This window comes from Lynx rufus, unplaced genomic scaffold (assembly GCF_022079265.1).
Source record: "Lynx rufus isolate CCGP_SWC_20201006 ecotype Redwood Valley unplaced genomic scaffold, mLynRuf1.p SCAF_3, whole genome shotgun sequence".
NCBI classification, from domain to species: Eukaryota; Metazoa; Chordata; class Mammalia; order Carnivora; family Felidae; genus Lynx; species Lynx rufus.
In genome coordinates this window covers 199,665,897-199,683,274 of record NW_025814845.1, presented here as the reverse complement: position 1 = coordinate 199,683,274, position 17,378 = coordinate 199,665,897, and the positions used below count along the sequence as shown (strand labels likewise).

At 42.7% G+C, this 17,378-nt stretch overlaps 1 protein-coding gene across 1 annotated transcript in view; it reads right to left on the bottom strand.

Moving 5' to 3' along the window:
* The window catches only part of CSMD1 (CUB and Sushi multiple domains 1), a 1,672,960-nt gene that overhangs the window by 544,815 nt on the left and 1,110,767 nt on the right, over positions 1–17,378 (bottom strand). The window contains exon 12 of the mRNA XM_047092364.1: positions 7,157–7,278. Within this exon, the coding sequence (XP_046948320.1) occupies positions 7,157–7,278 (122 nt within the window). The remainder of the gene's footprint in view (positions 1–7,156; positions 7,279–17,378) is intronic.

The following is a 17,378-nucleotide window of genomic DNA, read 5'->3' as shown; positions in this document are numbered from 1 at the left end:
ATGACCCCACAATCATGTGGGAGGGGAGAGACCATCCCCAAATTTTACACATCTCTTCAAGTGATTGGGAGAAGGAAAGGAAGTAAAGAGAGGCCAGAGAAAAAGAGAAATGAGCTGGAAGGATGGCAGCAACAATTAACTGGACAGTTCTGTTAGCTCTGAGTGTTCTCACGCCAACAGCAACCTTCTCGCAAGGTGCGCTTTGATGGAAATCAGTGCCGTCGTGGGTCCCGCACCCCTGCAAGGCACTGCTTGCTGTGCACCTCCTTTACGAGACTTCGCCTCGTTCACGGGTGGTTTCCCTCTCTCTTCCTTCTGCAGTGGCACCGCCATGCCAGCAGAGATTGGAGCTGCTCTGGTGACCACTCTTCACCGATTATCAAGAGTGTGAGGCTCAAAAATACACTGAATGGGTAAGTTTGGTATTGCTTTCCCTACTCGTGTAATTGTTAACGTGTTTAAATAAGAAAAGCACTGGAAAGAAGAAAAATGCAAAAGGAAATGTGTTTTAATGCAGGAAATAAGTACTTAAAACATATTAAAGGGCAAAAGGTGACGAAAAACAGTGACTACTTCTAAGACACATAAACCTAAGTGGGAGAAAAAACTATTTATTTCTGCCTCTTTTTACAATCACACACACACGGGTGCGCGCATACTACTCATAGAAAACAAAGCAGAAACAAAAAAAAAAAACTTTTCCACCTTTCTGTCATGAGGATGAAGATTCATCCTTTCCAGATTCTGGACATACAATTATTAAAGTCTCCTCCACTAAAGCCACTTTTATTTAAAAAAAAAATCAGTAAATCTGTGTACTTTTCTCACAGTAGTGTTACTTGGATATTTTGTTCTTCTCCATTTCTATAAATAATCACTATTCCAGCCTAGACCGTCATCACTCACACCAAGTAAAATGTTGTGGGTCATCTGTCTACACCTCTGCAGTGTTTTTTCTTTGTTTTTGCTTTGTTTTCCTTTTTAACTTTTTAATGTGGTCTGCACACTACTAACAGGTCAGTCTTTCTAAAAATGCTGTCTCTAAAAAAATGCTGTCTCCATCATGTGTGTATATGTATTTATACACATACGTGTGTGTGTGTGTGTGTGTGTGTGTGTGTAATTCATTTTTGACTTAAAATGCAAGCAAATCAAAAGCATAGACCCCGTCTTCTATTTTATTTTGGAGAACTCAGAAGAGATGACAAAAATAACTAAATTCGGGTAACAGGGCAGTAGTTGGAGTGTGGCGGAAAAACCTGTCAGCGGCAATCGTGGAAGGCAGGCTCCCGTGTGGCAGGACAGAAAGGATGCCAGGAACGGCGCCTACAGAGAGTCGAGAAGAAAAGACCCAAACTCTGTTCCTAAACAGGATACGCTTATTAAGCAGTGCTGATGGGGACGGTGCTGGCGATAAAAGGGCTGCCGCAGAGAGATGAACATATTGGAGAGGGGACAAGGAGGGAACGACGAATCCGTATCAAGATTAGTGACGATGGCCAGCAAGAACTAAGGGGGCACCTCGTGTGCCACGAAGGGAAGCTGGCACGGCACGTGACTGTCTCCACAGGAGCTCAGTGACACAGAAGACAACGGAATGGAGCCATTAAATAGAGCCCATCATGGCCCTGGGCCGGAAAGGCGTCTGTGACAGAACCGACGGGGACGCTTGGCGCAGTATCACAGCGGATAATCACGTGTCTCACGGTCTCTCCACCAGTCTGGGAATCCCCGATGGGTCAATACAATCTATAGAACTGGATCCATTCAAACTCCATTTCAAAACACCACAAACTGTTAGGTGAAATATTTCATTCTACCTTAACTTTGAAACAATTTGAATGCAAATGAATGCCTTTTCTACGTCTGTATGAATTTATTTCACATTATGTAAAAAAAACCTGAGTGATAAAAGTTAATGCTCCCTCCCCAAAAAGAAGTCTAACACACGGTTGTACTTTCTTACAAGCATTAAGTTTAAAACAAGACTTCTTATTTTTTCTTTAGATAGTACGAGTTGTGCATTTAATAGAAGGTGTGATAGGGGCGCCTGGGTGGCGCAGTCGGTTAAGCGTCCGACTTCAGCCAGGTCACGATCTCGCGGTCTGGGAGTTCGAGCCCCGCGTCGGGCTCTGGGCTGCTGGCTCAGAGCCTGGAGCCTGTTTCCGATTCTGTGTCTCCCTCTCTCTCTGCCCCTCCCCTGTTCATGCTCTGTCTCTCTCTGTCCCCAAAATAAATAAACGTTGAAAAAAAAATTTTTAATAGAAGGTGTGATATAAATGTGTAAATCGCTGTATCTAATTACCTAGTCCCGAAATTCCTCTCAAATTCATCTCCTCTTCTCCAATCCTGACACCACTGTCCCGATGGAGGCTCATATGATCTTTCACAATTGTACCAAAACCCTGATGTCTTCTGCTTCCAATCGTGAGTCCTTCAACTGTGCCCACCTGACTCTTGACAGAGTGACCTGAGACATATACATGGCAATGCCGTTCTTTTCCTCTGTTTCTTGACACCCACTGTCATTAGCACAAAACTTAAACCCTTTACCTGTCCTTCAGGGTCTGATTTACAGCTCTTTAAATGTAGTCATTAATAATAGCAATGGAGAAGAAGAAAAGGAGGATGAGGAGGAAGGCAGGGAGGAGGGAGGAGGGGGAGGGAGGAAGAGTAGGAGGGAGGAGGGGGAGGAGGGAGAAGAGGAGGAGGGAGGAGGGGAGGAGGGGGAGGAGGGAGGAGGGGGAGGAGGAGGAGGGAGGAGGGTGAGGAGGAGGGAGGAGGAGAGGAGGGGGAGGAGGGAGGAGGGGGAGGAGGGAGGAGGAGAGGAGGAGGAGGGAGGAGGGGAGGAGGGGGAGGAGGGAGGAGGGGGAGGAGGGGGGAGGGAGGAGGGGGAGGAGGAGGGAGGAGGAGAGGAGGGGGAGGAGGGAGGAGGGGGAGGAGGGAGGAGGAGAGGAGGAGGAGGGAGGAGGGGAGGAGGGGGAGGAGGGAGGAGGGGGAGGAGGGGGGAGGGAGGAGGGGGAGGAGGAAGGACAGGGAAGGAGGGGGGGAGGGGAGGCACGGAGCACTGGGCAGACAGTGTTCTAGGTGCTTCACACTGACGCCATGTTCCGTACAAGGGTATTCACATGTTGGCACCCGGATCTCGGACTGTCAGCTTCTGGAACTCTTTGTTTCTAAGCTACCCCATCTGCGGTATTTTGTCTTAGAAGCCTGAACAGACAAAATTCAAATGCTTACAATCACTGAAATCCTCAACGAGTTTAACAGTAACAAAATGCTTTCCAAGGAGATCAACTTAAAATCAGGTACTGAAATTATGTCGCCATGAAGCGCATTTGAGACATAAATCTGTGTATGTAAGTACATGTATACATATGCATACACAGACATATGCCGCCTGTGTCCGTGCAAAGCTTCCAGGGAAAGCTGTCTGCCCTTCACCTTCCCAATGGAAACCACAGGGATGAACTTTTGAGAGCATTTGCTGGTAATTCCTCTTATCTATAACTCATCAACCATATATGACTTTCTCAAGAATTTGGTCACACAACTTGTCACAAGTTTTATCTGAGAAAGCTGAGTTGTTGAATGCATATACAAGGATCTATGTTAAATAAGTATCTCCTTATTGAATTAATTTTTATTGGATTTTTACTAGATTAGTATGGCGGGAGCAGTTGTACTTGGCTGTTTAGAAATCTGCTTCTTCGCTAAACTGAATCTTGAGGAAAATTTCTTTTTAATTTCTACCTAGAACACATTACATAACAGGGTCTCCTAAAATATATATATATATATATATATATATATATATATATGTATTAAACTGTTTTATAATTATTAGCTATAGTTAATATTTAATATATAGTGGGTAATATGTTAATATGTTATATATTCAATAATAACGTACATCACCTTAATATAATTTAGAAAATTATATATTTTTTTTAATTTTTTAAAGTGTTTATTTATTTTTGATAGAGAGTGTGTGAGCAGGGGAAGGGTAGAGAGAGAGGGGGAGAGAGAGAGAATCCCAGGCAGGTTCCACACCATCAGAGCAAAGCCCGACATGGGGCTTGAACTCAAGAACCATGAGATCATGACCTAAAGTTGGATGCTGAATGGACTGAGTCACTCAGGTGTCCATATGTGTGTGTGTGTGTGTGTGTGTGTGTGTGTGTGTATTTATAAATATGTTTCTCGTATTCTTTTTAAGATGATATTACACAATATGACAAATTATAATATTCATTGCCACTAGCCACTGAGCTTCCTATGATAATTATCTTGTATAAGCAATTTTATGTTAATGCCTCGCATAAATTGACACATGTCACTTGGTTATATAACAGTGAGAGCAAATATAAGACCAGGAAAGACTAAATCATTAAGAGGAGATTAATGTTTCAACAAAAGAGGAGTTTATCAACTAATCTCTAAGTGACATTAGAAACTGATTTTTGTTTTCTATTCCACCTTATTTCTCAAAGGTTTGCAAGTCACGTCAAATGTACAGATTGAGTACACCAACACTTCTTGTCTAGAACTCTCTCTAATGCTTCTAGCAAGAGTCTGTCTGGGAATCTTTATATAACCATTCTCCTCTCTTATGCTCAATATGTAATATACCTTCGTCACCATGTGCTTAATCGGGAAACCCCCTTATTTGGAATGTCTCCCAAGGAATCAAATTAAGCCTAATTATACTTAATGGCAATGACTGCTTCTTAATTTGGATGGTAATTCTGCTTAATTGAGATGCCTTCAGGTGTCTAAGTGGTGCTCTAGCAAGAGTATTGGTGTGCACGAGTGCATCAACCTGGAATGTCCTGTTTCTTCCGTGAACATTTCACCAAAATAAACGAAGAAAGGCAAAGAATTTACTGAAGCGATATAACACAAGATTCCTGAAATGTAATTTAACTGTTGAGTGTTTACAGTCAACCAAATTTATACAAGATCATTAGAAAAATCTATGTGAATGCACATAAAGGTGAGTTGGGAAAGCAAAACCCCTAAAATGAGAGAACTATGTAAATCCAAATGGCATATGTCCGTTATTTCATTTATCCTTTTGCAGTTTGGCCATGTTGAAACACCCTCAAAGAACACACCTCATGCATTTCATCAAACGTGAGCCTGCTGGAGTCTGGCAAAACAGGAAAATAATGGGATCTGAAGTGCCAAAAACAAAATATGAACCTGATGAGAACCCAAATCTCTTTCTTCAACACTTTGCTCGTGTACATGCGGCAGACAAAACTGGTTTCCCATAATCCTCAGCCCTGCCTTCTGCCTTCCAGATGGTTCTTTCTTCAGGCTCCCTAGGAGCTGGAAGACGGGGATTCGACACAGGTGAACCTGAAGGGAAATCCACTAGGGACATTCTAGAAAATCCCTTCCATGTTTTAGAAAGACATGGCTCACTTCTTCAGCGAACATGATTACGCCACAGCCATCTCGTGACCTGAGGCGGGGCAGGCATCATTACTGCCCCGGATGGTGGAGCAGAAAAAAGGGGAGACACATAAATCCTCAACGATGTTCCCGAGCTCCTGAATTAAATCTGGACTCTCACTGGCTCTCCCCTTTTGTTAGGTGAAATAATGTTTCTTAAACACTTTTTCTCGATACCTACAGCCCCAAACATCCTATTGACACACTGAATAACCTATTATTTCGTTTCCTCGTGGCACCCCTCACAGTGATAATGGAAGACGTAGCTGCAGAAATAAATGAGTCTTCTAACAAAGAGAGCTAATGAAGTGCCCTCACAGTGCAGTAAGACACATGTTCTCCTCCTTCCGTAGGAGCAAAATAGCCGGGAAACCTTTAACAAGTAGTTTACATACCCCGGATCGGGGTTTCTTGTCTGTGGGGTGAAGGGTACAGACAATAGGAAGTCTAAGCTTCCTTCTAGATAGAGATTTCAGTTATTCTAGTATGTGAGGGAAAGAAAGAAACTCAGATATATAGGTGCACCTATAGTATAAAAAATATTCATGATTATTTATATGCAATCTGGAACTAAATGAATTTTGGAACACCGTACGGGCGTTACTCAGATTTACTGAAGATTCACCTTGCAGCCACTGCCTGACCTATCACCACAGCAGGGCTCTCCTGCTCCTTCCATACAAAGGACTTCCACACTTTACAGCTCTTCGCCTGACACTCAGAACTGCAAAACTCCTCTCACTCCTCACAGCGGAGGCCCAGTCCCCCTCCCACTGACACCAGAGAAAAATACGCCATCAGCATGACTCTCTTTGTCTCTATTGGCTTCTCCACATGACATCATGCATATCTCAGATCTCGGCAGCAGAAAACGCACTTGTGAATTCCACATGGGCTGCTATCAGTCATATCCGCTTGAATGAAATACAGCAGGCACCTCGCTCTCATTATGCCCAAAACCAAACTCATTATCTCTTCCCATAAGAAAAAAAAAAAAAAAAACTGGTTCCTGAGGCCCTTTCCCTGATTCAAGGTGGGGAGAATTTATAGATTTATATTATTCCAAACTGAACCGATCTGGAGAATAAAAGAAGGTCGTTATTAACAATGGTGCAGGAACCACAGATGTAGGGTAGGTGCCCCTGGCGGGGCGGGGGGTGCCGGAAGGGGGGCTGGACCACACCGTCATTCTGGTAAGGGCTTCACCATGCCCGCCTAAAGCCATTCTTGATTCCAGCATATTCCATTACATTCAGAGGGGCTGTACTGTATCCTTGAGAGTTGCTAACAGAATAGGTCTTAAAAGTTCTTACCACTAGAAAATAAATTGGTAACTATGTGAGATGATGAATGTTAACTGTTTTGCCAAATATACATATATCGAATGATTATATTACACACCCTAATGTTATATGTCAATTATACCTCAACAAAACTGGGGCGGGGGGTGGAGAACATAGACCAACCTTCAGAACCAGGAGGAGGCAGCCAAATGAGGAAAAGTCCCCTTCTATTTGAGTCCTAGACTTTTTTCCACTAACTGTGGATACATGTACTCAGGAGGCAACGTGAGCCTTTCTGTTCAAACAGCAAAGTGCAAGGGCGCCCCACATTCACAGGGCTGTGGATCTTGAACACTGTCCGAGTCAGAGCACTGACAGCATCGGCGACGCTGAGGGGACGGGGGAGGCCTTACCTTGTCCGGGTCAGTTGTGGTAATGACCCACACACAGTGAGCGTTGTCTTCATACTGAACCGGGTAATTAGGGGAGGTGATGATGCCGCTGGGTCCACGCAGATTTGATCCACATGTTCTAGCTAGAAATACACAGACATGGTGTTACTTTCTTCAGCATTTTATGTGTGTGGTGAAGACAAACTAGGCACACGAAACATCAGATTAGTTATTCACTGATTATGATAAAAAGCGGTTCAAGAACTCAAGTGGGCAAGTGCAGTGTGCTCAGCCATGGGGATCCTTGTCTGACTTCGGCAACGTCCAGCCCGAGCTCTTTATTAAATTTTCCAAGGCGTTACCATTCACGAGTTATAAGAGTGACCTTGTCGCTGATATCGCCATGGATGATGCCAAATCAGATCAAATCAGCCCACCCAAATCCCAGTCTGACTCAGAGACAGTCGTACATACCTCTGGCTGCACACGGACGCAGTAAGATAGAGGGGAAAGTGCAGTGCAGGGGGGCTCCAGAGACCCTCCCTGCCGCCCCCACCACACCCCACGCGGTATGACAACTTCGTCCTTTCCACTCTAAACGCGGATGGTACCACAGGTCATCTCCAAAGTCTCTTCCAAGCTTTAGACTCTACTCTACAATCAACTATACAAATTTCCTTAAAGCACAGGGCAAGCAGGAGATTAAAATGTAGTTGACAATTTAAAGAAAGAAAATAGAAATGGTGGCTCTAGAAGGGGAAAGAAACGACCTTACGTTGAAAGACCCACCCAGCAAACTACAGAAATGACATAACCTAACAGATATTACTGAGGTTTTAATATAAAAAACTATTTCAGGGGTTGCCTGGATGGACTCAGTTAGTGAAGCGTCTGACTCCTGATTTTGGCTCAGGTCATGATCTCATAGTTTGTGAGTTTGAGCCCTGCATTGGGCTGACAGCGTGGAGCCTGCTTGGGATTCTCTCTCTCCCTCTCTCTCTGCCCCTCTTCCGTGTTCTCCTTCTCCCTCTGTCTCTACCCCAGTCCTACTCATGTTCATTCTCTCTCTCTCTCTCTCAAAATAAATAAATAAACATTAAAAATTTTAAAAATATATCTATTTCAACTGACTTCCATTTTAAGAAAGGAGTTTTTAAAAAAAAAAATTGGCACATAATTTTTAGAAATCAAATGTGGGCTTGAAATGCAATCCAGTCTTAACATAATAATACAAACTGGGCGGGGCGTCGCCTGAGTGGCTCAGTCGGTTGAGCGTCCAAATTCGGCTCAGGTCATGATCTCACATGAGTCTGAGTCCCACATCAGGCTCACTGGTACCAGCTCTGAGCCCACTTCAGATCCTCTGTTCCTCTCTCTCTTTGCCTCCACCCCCATCATCTCTTAAAAAGAAGTAAACATTAAAAAAGTAATTTAAACTGGGTTTGCAAAAAAGAGCAGAGAAACTAATTTCACAAGAAATAATGTAAGAGAAGCACGAGTTCATTTTCCTAAGGTTTCATATCACACAAACCAATTAAACTGTCACCCAATAAAAGATTAATCCTAATCATGACCCGTCTTGCCTTTGTTCTTTTTCTTGGCTGAGCACCCGCTCCAGATCCGGCATTATTCTGGGAGACACAGTCACAGAATTAACTGGGCAGGATTCTGACTTCCAAGGGCCATCTTACAGTGGACAAGTCAGGGGAAACCATGCAACTGAGCTGTTCCTAACTGCCCCCAGGAATATATACTCCTTGTCCATTTATATGGACGTAACAATAACAAAATTCATACATATTCCCAATAATAGTTCTTTATTGTAATGATTTGTTTACAGATCTATCTGTCCTACAAGGCCGTGAATTTCTTGACCTTGGGAGGGCATCCTTCCCTTATCATCAGCACCACAGCCAGTGTCTATAGTTGCTGACATATAAAAATGTGGTGAGAGTAGACAACTCTTCAGTCGTTCAATACTTACTATGAAAATAATTAGCTAAGAATTAATCTACTATATGGTGATTAACAAAAACACAGGGAAATCAATGTTTAAAATATTGGCATTAACTCTGAAAATGGACAAGATTTCTTAAAAAAAGATCCATAAAAGATTATCTGGTTTTCAAAATCCAGTAGGTCCTCCGATGGAGAGCTAACTGCACACAAACACACCCACCTCTATACACAACAGAATCTATTTTTAGGAACATGTTCTCAGAAAGGACCGTGAGCTTCAGATGCGAAAGTTTCCTAAAGCGCCCTGTTAGCAGTATTCATGAGAAAATCTTAGAAGAAAAGTTATCATCAATACATTTCGATTCACAATGCCTTTGGGTTACAGGCTCATTCTTTGTTAAATTTCACACTGAAAAGCTGCTATGAGCATAATGTCACATTGCACGATAAATATTTTTTGACTTACTTTTGAATTAATATTGCCAAAGTGCCATTCTAAGTATATCAAACTTCAAAAAAACATCAGAAGAGTGAAGGAGTGCAGTCGGGGACTAATTGCTACATTCCCACCGACAATTTGCGCCCATCCAGTCATTAGCCCCAGCTGTCACTCTGCTGGAAAGTTCACCAAATCTGACATTCCATCAACGGCCTTATGTCCCACGTGTCTGCTTTGAAGCTTGACCCTTAACTTGACTTATTCAAATTGCCTAGCAGCTCTCCGTGCAATTCATCTTACCGTTGCTGGGGGAAATAGGACTTTTAGTGATTATATATTTTAGTGAGATAACTATTAGCAAAATATTTATAGGAAAGCAGTACATTTCTCACATTTTCATGCCTATTTAGGACTGTGTTTCACATAGAGTGAGTTATGAATCCAGTCTCTTCAGAGATCTTTTTCATCAGAAATTGTCAAATTAATTCACAAAATAATTTTTTTTCTTTTTGTCGTAGAAATATATCTCCATTTTTGCAGTACATTTTTCTAATCCATTACTTTTAACTATTTTTTTACCCATTCTTTCAATCAAGCCATTAACATAATCAGCAGAAAAGAAATATGTGGACGATTCGGGACAGGGATTTTTCTCTGTTTTAACCACTATATTACTTTAATAATTAGAACAATTCCTAGCATTTGATAATTTCCCCCCCTCCCGAATACTTGCTGTAGTTTTTAAACAAGTGTAATGACCTTAAATAATATGATCTAGTTATAATTATTTAATTATAATCCTCTCCTTTGGAAACTGTGAAAAACTTCAGTCAGGACCTCAGTCTTTGCTCTTCCAACTCTTCCCCATCCTTATCATCGGCTTCTTCACCAAACGATGGTACCACCATCTTCACACCAATGAGGAGTCACTGGGTGCTGCTTTCTGTATCAACGTTCTTCTACAAATCCCAGATAATCCCAGACTTTCTACTGGTGACCACTCGAAGTTCAACCGTTTACGTGCAGAATCTTCACAGAATAATACTAATGTGTTCTGAGCTGCCATGATTTCTGGGTCTTATTATCCAGGGGCTTGTGGTGTTTGCCGTGCGGTCTGGATGTGATCTTCTGAATCTCCTGCAGGCAGAGTTTGTCACCTGGGGCATTCTTTCCATTCTGTGGTTCTGGGGCAGGCTTATAGGAAACGGCCAGATCCCTAGATTTTAAGTTTGTTTGTTTGTTCGTTTACTTATTTTGAGAGAGAGAGAGCAAGCGAGCAGGGGAGGGACAGACAGATAGAGAGAATCCCAAACAGGCTCTGAGCTGTCAGCACAGAGCCTGACGCAGGGCCTGAACTCACAAACTGTGAGATCATGACCCGAGCCGAAACCGAGAGTCAGAGCCCCCCCAGGAGCACCTAAAACCCTGAATTTTAGAGCAAAGCCTCCCCGCCAGCCATGTCACATTCCGCGTCTTCCTCCTCGTCAGCCTCAAGCATCTGAACGCGACTTTCCTTCATATCTGCCGCATCTCTAATTTCTGTTAGAAACCTAATCCTGGGGAAGAAGGAGAAGAGCTAAGAAACACAGGGCAGCCCGAGGGACGAGAGAGGGACCAGGACTAAGAGCTCCACTGACATGCGTCTGACGGTTGAGCATCATTCGGCACAGAGCCACGAGGACAGTCAGTCAGTGCGTGTCTGGCCCTGGCCACCCACCCGAGGTCAGGTCGGGCAAGAACACGCGGGAGGGGCCAGCCTGCGGGGCAGGAAGGGAGAACGGGAGCCGAGGGAGCTGGCAGTGCATGCAGAGCCTTCGAGAGGAACGGGTTGGCGGCACTGTGTCTGCAAAGTGCACCTGTGCTGCTTTTCCGGCGGCTTCTGTGCTATGACTGAATAGGAACTCAACCACTGCTGTGGAGACTCATAAAGCCATGTTATTATCTGACACGGAAGGCTGGAGCCCTGAAGGTCTGTCGCCTTGCCTGTCTCTTTCCACCCCGGACTCTTTGCTGGTTCCTCACTGCACCCCACGCATGGGCCGCGGACCTTCTCGGACAAGCACAAACCTGCTAGCTTAGCAAACCTGGTCTAATTATGAGTAAGCAATTGCACAGTGTCCTTGGAGGGGGGGGGGAGGTCTTCCTCCAACAGCTGCTTCTGTACCGAACAGGCATTCAATTAGTCAACAAAGTATTTAATTGGCCAACGTAATTAAGTAATGACACTACAGTCATGTCAAGCAGGTTTTATAGCAACATTTAAATATATTCCCATAACGGAAATGTATACGTGCGTGTTTCTATAAATCAGAGTTGAATACCCCTTCCTACTCCTGCTAAGTGCTCTCCCTTGTCAAGATCTTCCTGGAAATACAACATCCAATATAAAGTAATACACACTTAAATGATCAATAATGCTTAATAAGTGGTCTTTGGTAATCACCGTGACCTAACGTACAGCTAGTATTACCCGTGGCAGTATTCTAAACTCGTGAGCTCAAATTTTACTTACATGTTTTACGTTTTTAAAATTAAGTAAGAATTCACAAAATGGTAGTTGAAAATGTATCAAAAGGGAAAGTAGATAGGGAGAAAAAAACTGATTTTGAAAGCAAATATATGCCATTTATCTATTTAATCAATGAATATTAAGTACAAAACATATTCATTTCACATAATCTGTCTTATGTAATATGAAGTAATCATGTGTCTGTCTGTGTAAATTCAGTTCCAGCAATCTGTATTGTTCTATAGTAACTATTTAATTAATCACATTAAATGGAGACGAATATTCTAGTTGACTACATTTAAATTAAGAGGCTACCTGGACTCACATCTGAAGAATGTTTCAAAAAATTTAATAACATATTTGATAGTCTGTTTCTTGTACATCTTTAGGAGAAAGCATTCTGATCCATCAAAGCTTTCATGTTTCATCCAGATTGTCAACCAAAGTGGAAAAAAGTGTGTTATAGAGGTTAAGAGTCACTTTTCTTAATCGCAGCTGAGTTCCAAGACTAGTTAATGCAGTGACTGGACATCGAATCTTGATTTAACTCGTTTCACACCCTCCGTTTGTTCAATGAGTATACTAATCATAACTTTATCTGTGATTGCTGTAAGGATTGAAGGAGGAGAGCAAGGAAGGCACTTAGCATGTCACAGACTATGTATAACAGAAATACACGAAGCACGCTTATCGTGAGCTGGGCAAGGTGTTAGGCACGGATGCTTCTGCAGAGACAGAACACCACCAAGATCCTTGGCTTCCGCGGGAAATTAACACATAAACACAGGCCACCTAATCTAATGTGTGGAGGACACAGAAGCTTTCCAGAAAGGTCTGAGCAACGGTTCAAGGTGTATCAGGAAAGGACTTCCTCGGGAAGATGGTGGTCATGGAAGGATTTTGGAAGAGATGACAGTTGAACAAAGGTGAAGGTTGGACAGCCACGTGGACACCTGGGGGAAAGTGTCCCAGGTAGAAGGACAATACATGAGAGGAAGCTACGTCAGAAACGTCCGTATCATGTTCTAGGAACATGATTAGCACCAAATTAACATTAGCATTCAAGTCACTTTATGTCAACAGAATTTGAGAGTAATATAAAAATACAGTTTTATTATTTCCAATAACCTAATTAAAAAGAGAGAAAAATGTATTTTTCACCCAAGTGGTCTTCAGCTAGAAAGTTTACAACTTTGGAATTCTAGAAGCAACAGGATAAATTTTTCCTAATTCACTGGAATTAAATTAAAAGTCAGAAGTCTGTTATGTCTCTTTAAATCTAGAGATCACAGCTACCTGGTATAATAATCAGTATACAAAATATAATCTTAAAATTGACTTAAAATTTAATCCGGTAGAATAAAGAGTCCTCGGTCAGGTAAGTGGCCTTTTGACTACTATTTACAAGGTCATTTCTGCATGGACAGAAAATATGGGTAATAAAGAATAAGCTATAAAAAGTTCTTGGTAAATGACAACTTAATAAGTTGAAGGTAATTCTTAGCTAACCTAATCTAGAGTCCCAAGGTAAGAGCTTTATTCAATGACCCCTGGTGGCTCTAAATGGTTCCATGTAACCACAGTTACAAATGCAAATAATACTTCACTTTCCTTTTGTGCTCTTTCAACTCAGTGAGCAACTAAAAATATTAATTCCACAGATCAGAGTGCATTAGCATTAAAGGAAGTTCTCTCTACTAAGCCCCAGTAAATATTGACAGAATGAAATGCCAGCTGAAACGTTTTACTTAAAAACTAAAATTCTGTCTTCTTCCTTTGTTTGTTTGTTTGCTTACTTTAAAAATCTACTGCCAGAGATACTTTACATAGTTTTAAATAGTTTGTAAGATTTTACCCTGTGAAAAATCGTAATAGTTGTTTTCATATGAGGTAAGCATGAAGTGAATGAAGAAAGCATCATTTCAAACAAAATCACTTGCATAATCACCAAGCTGTGACGACCATTTGTCTACTTGGTAATAGGAGGAAAAGGTAATGTTCCCCCCATCCTCAAAGCTAATTAGCTAATGTAAGCACTGGCTAACGATACCAGTGTCCAGATGTGAAAGATCGTTTCTGACTCACTGCAATTTATCAAACACTTCCATCAGGTATTCCTTCTGTAGAGAAGGCACGATAATTACTTAAGAGTTAGAGACCCTTCATGAACATGAGAACCTTCAGAACCAGTCCTTAATTCACCGATCTGAAATCTCATAATGCGTGCAAAGCTCAGACCAGGGGCGGTTTACTGTGTTTGATAGATGGTTGAATTTAGAATATCCTGGCCGAGATGATCCATATAAGAGTTCCTTTAAAGCCTCAGAATGAGTCAGGAAAACTCAAACCATGATGTTCTCTTCTTACATATTATTTATTATGGTGATCGTGCAGATGGGAAAATGAATTCAGAAAACTGCTCCAGGCGTTTGGGACCCATCAACAGCTAAGTACCCACAGTCCGTTTTGGGTAGCATTTGAAACACCATTAAGTTTCATGGTAACCATTCCCCCCTACATTTTAGATATCTCAAGCTATCTTTTCACAGAAATCGTCATAAAATCTCAACTTTCTTTATTATTATTTTTTAAAACCTCCACTTGATTTTTTTTTCAGCTCTTCTGCAACTGATGAACCTGTCAGGAGAAGCAGGTAGAGGCCCTATTTAAAGGAGGGAACGCTAATAGACTAAAAGACTCAGGGTTCCTAAATACTTCCAACCTGAGAAACTTACAACACCTTTTAAATGTTTATTTTGAGAGAGAGAGAGTGCATGCATGTGAGAGAGAGCATGAATCGGGAACAGGCAGACAGCAAGGGAGAGAGAATCTCAAGCAGGCTCTGCTCTGTCAGTGCAAAGCCTGACTCTCATGAACCATGTTGTGACCTGAGCCGAGATCAAAAGTCAGATGCTTAACTGACTGAGCCACCAGGCACCCCAAAACTTACCAATTAATGGAAGAAAGTATATTCTACAGCAAGGGATGCCACCTGGGACAGTGTATGACTCTGTGAACTCATTTCTTCCCTTCACATCTATGAGGGTGTTGACTGCATCCCACAGTTGGGAGAAAAGCTAGGCCCATGGCCAAGTGAAGTATCTAGACTTGAGATGTCCACAGTGGGCACCGGCCACACGTGACTACCGAGCAGGTGAGACACGGCTAGTCTGAGCTGAGATGTGCTAGAAGTATAAATACACCTGAATTTCCAAGTCATGGTACAAAAAAAAGAGAGAGAGAGAGAGAGAAAGAAGGTAAATAATCTTCTCATAATCTTTATATTGACTGTATGTTAAGATGATAGTATTCGGGGCAGTTGTATTAAATAAAATGTTATTAAATTTAATTCCACCAGTTTCACGGCTGCTTTTTTACTGGCTTTCAATCTGCCTACTAGGTATCTTGAAGTACATACATGGCATATATTTCTAGTAGAGAGCACGGATAGAGAATTCCTCCAAACAACGTTCTATAGGACCAACCTACAGATGCACTAATGTGTTTGGCCCACAGCTGTGTGAGCCACTGACCAGGTCATGCTACCTGGGGACCGCTTGATGTTGTGCAAGACTGTTTTTTCCCAGACTAGAAGAATGGATGTGCCTGCTGGCTTTGAGCAAAGAGGCTTTCCTCTTGTTAGAGGGTTATGTGGCTAGGAGGGGAGTACAGGGTCAAGAAGGAATGCACAGGTTCCTTACTTCACCATGATGCTCACAGATAAGCCGTTTCCAGTCCAGAAACTGGGACGTTCCTCTACACACAGTCCCACCTGTTTTCCTCCTTATTGCTTACAGCTGCAACTCGGCACTGTATGGAAATGCCAGAGGGTGTGAGAGAAGGCTGAATGATTGCCTCCTCATTTGCCCTCTCACTCACAGAAAGCTGCAGGTGACACAGAAAAGCAACATCAAAATGAAACGAAACAAAACGAAACAAAACAAAACAAGCAAACAAACACGTAAAAACCATGAACTTATGACACATATCTATTCGGTGACTCATTCTAACTCTCCCTCTTAAGGAAGAACACCCCCCCTTGGCAGGGAACGCAATTTCCCTGAATGACTATTTCCCCTTTCTTCCATGGAAATATAAATTTTTGCTACACATTTAGCTGCCTACACTCAAAACTGCGTTTCGAAGTCTCGCACCCAGGTGAGAACACTTGGCTGGGATTTGGCCAATGGGACAGAGCAGGAAGAAAGGCAGGTGATGCTTCCCGGGGAACCTTCCTCAGGTTACAGCTGCGTTGCCTCCACTGCTTCCTCTAACCCCCTGGACCTGGCTACCTGGGATTTGGATAGCGCCTGGAACCGCTGAGGGGGAGGGCCCGACCACAGAGCTCACAGGGTGAGTCTTGAGGACATTTTCATCCCCAAAACAGAGCTGCCATACCGGTCCCACACTGCCCGACTCCTGATGTCTTCGTGAGACAGAAACCCATTTCCGTCTGGGTGAAGCTCCCCTGGGGTCTGGATGTCTGTCACCTGTTCTTTATCCCCTAATTCTAAATAGCAGATCTCAGATTCTCCTCTTTACAAGATTTCAGGCCTTTCTATTTAAATTGTGTCATGGTTTGCTACTCCAAAATATACTAAAATATAGTTTTCTTTAAAACGTAAGCTTTTTGGGATGCCTGGGTAGCTCAGTCGGTTAAGCGTCCGACTTCCACTCAGGTCATGATCTCGCGCTCCGTGAACTCGAGCCCCGCGTCGGGCTCTGTGCTGACAGCTCGGAGCCTGGAGCCCGTTTCAGATTCTGTGTCTCCCTCTCTCCCTGCCCCTCCCCCGTTCAGGCTCGGTCTCTCTGTGTCTCAAAAATAAATAAACATTAAAAAAAATTTTAAACGTTAAGCTTTAAAAATATATTATTTGTTATTGTTCCCCGGACACAATGTGTCCTAGTTAAGGTCTACAGACTTGATCTATACATCCTTCACGGAAGTGTCTTCCTAAGAATTATTTCCAGTGGAGGCTCCTGTGTGGCTCAGTTAAACATCCGACTCTTATAATTCAGCTCGGGTCGTGATCTCAAGATCCATGGTATCGAGCCCGGCCAGCGCGGAGCCTGCTTGGAATCCTCCCTCTCCGTCTGTCCCTTCCCTGCTGGCACTCTCTTGCTCTTTCTCAACATAAATAGACAAACATTAAGAAATGCTTAAGAACACATAATATAAAATGAAAAAGAGTTACTCCCAGCGACGATAGCTCATTACTTCAGAAAGTTAAACGTAATTGGACAAGAACTACAGAATCACTCCCTGAAAACGAAGGGCTGTCTGGTTGAAGCCAACTGTCGGAATCACCAACTGGGAGGGAAGAGCAAGAGAGCTG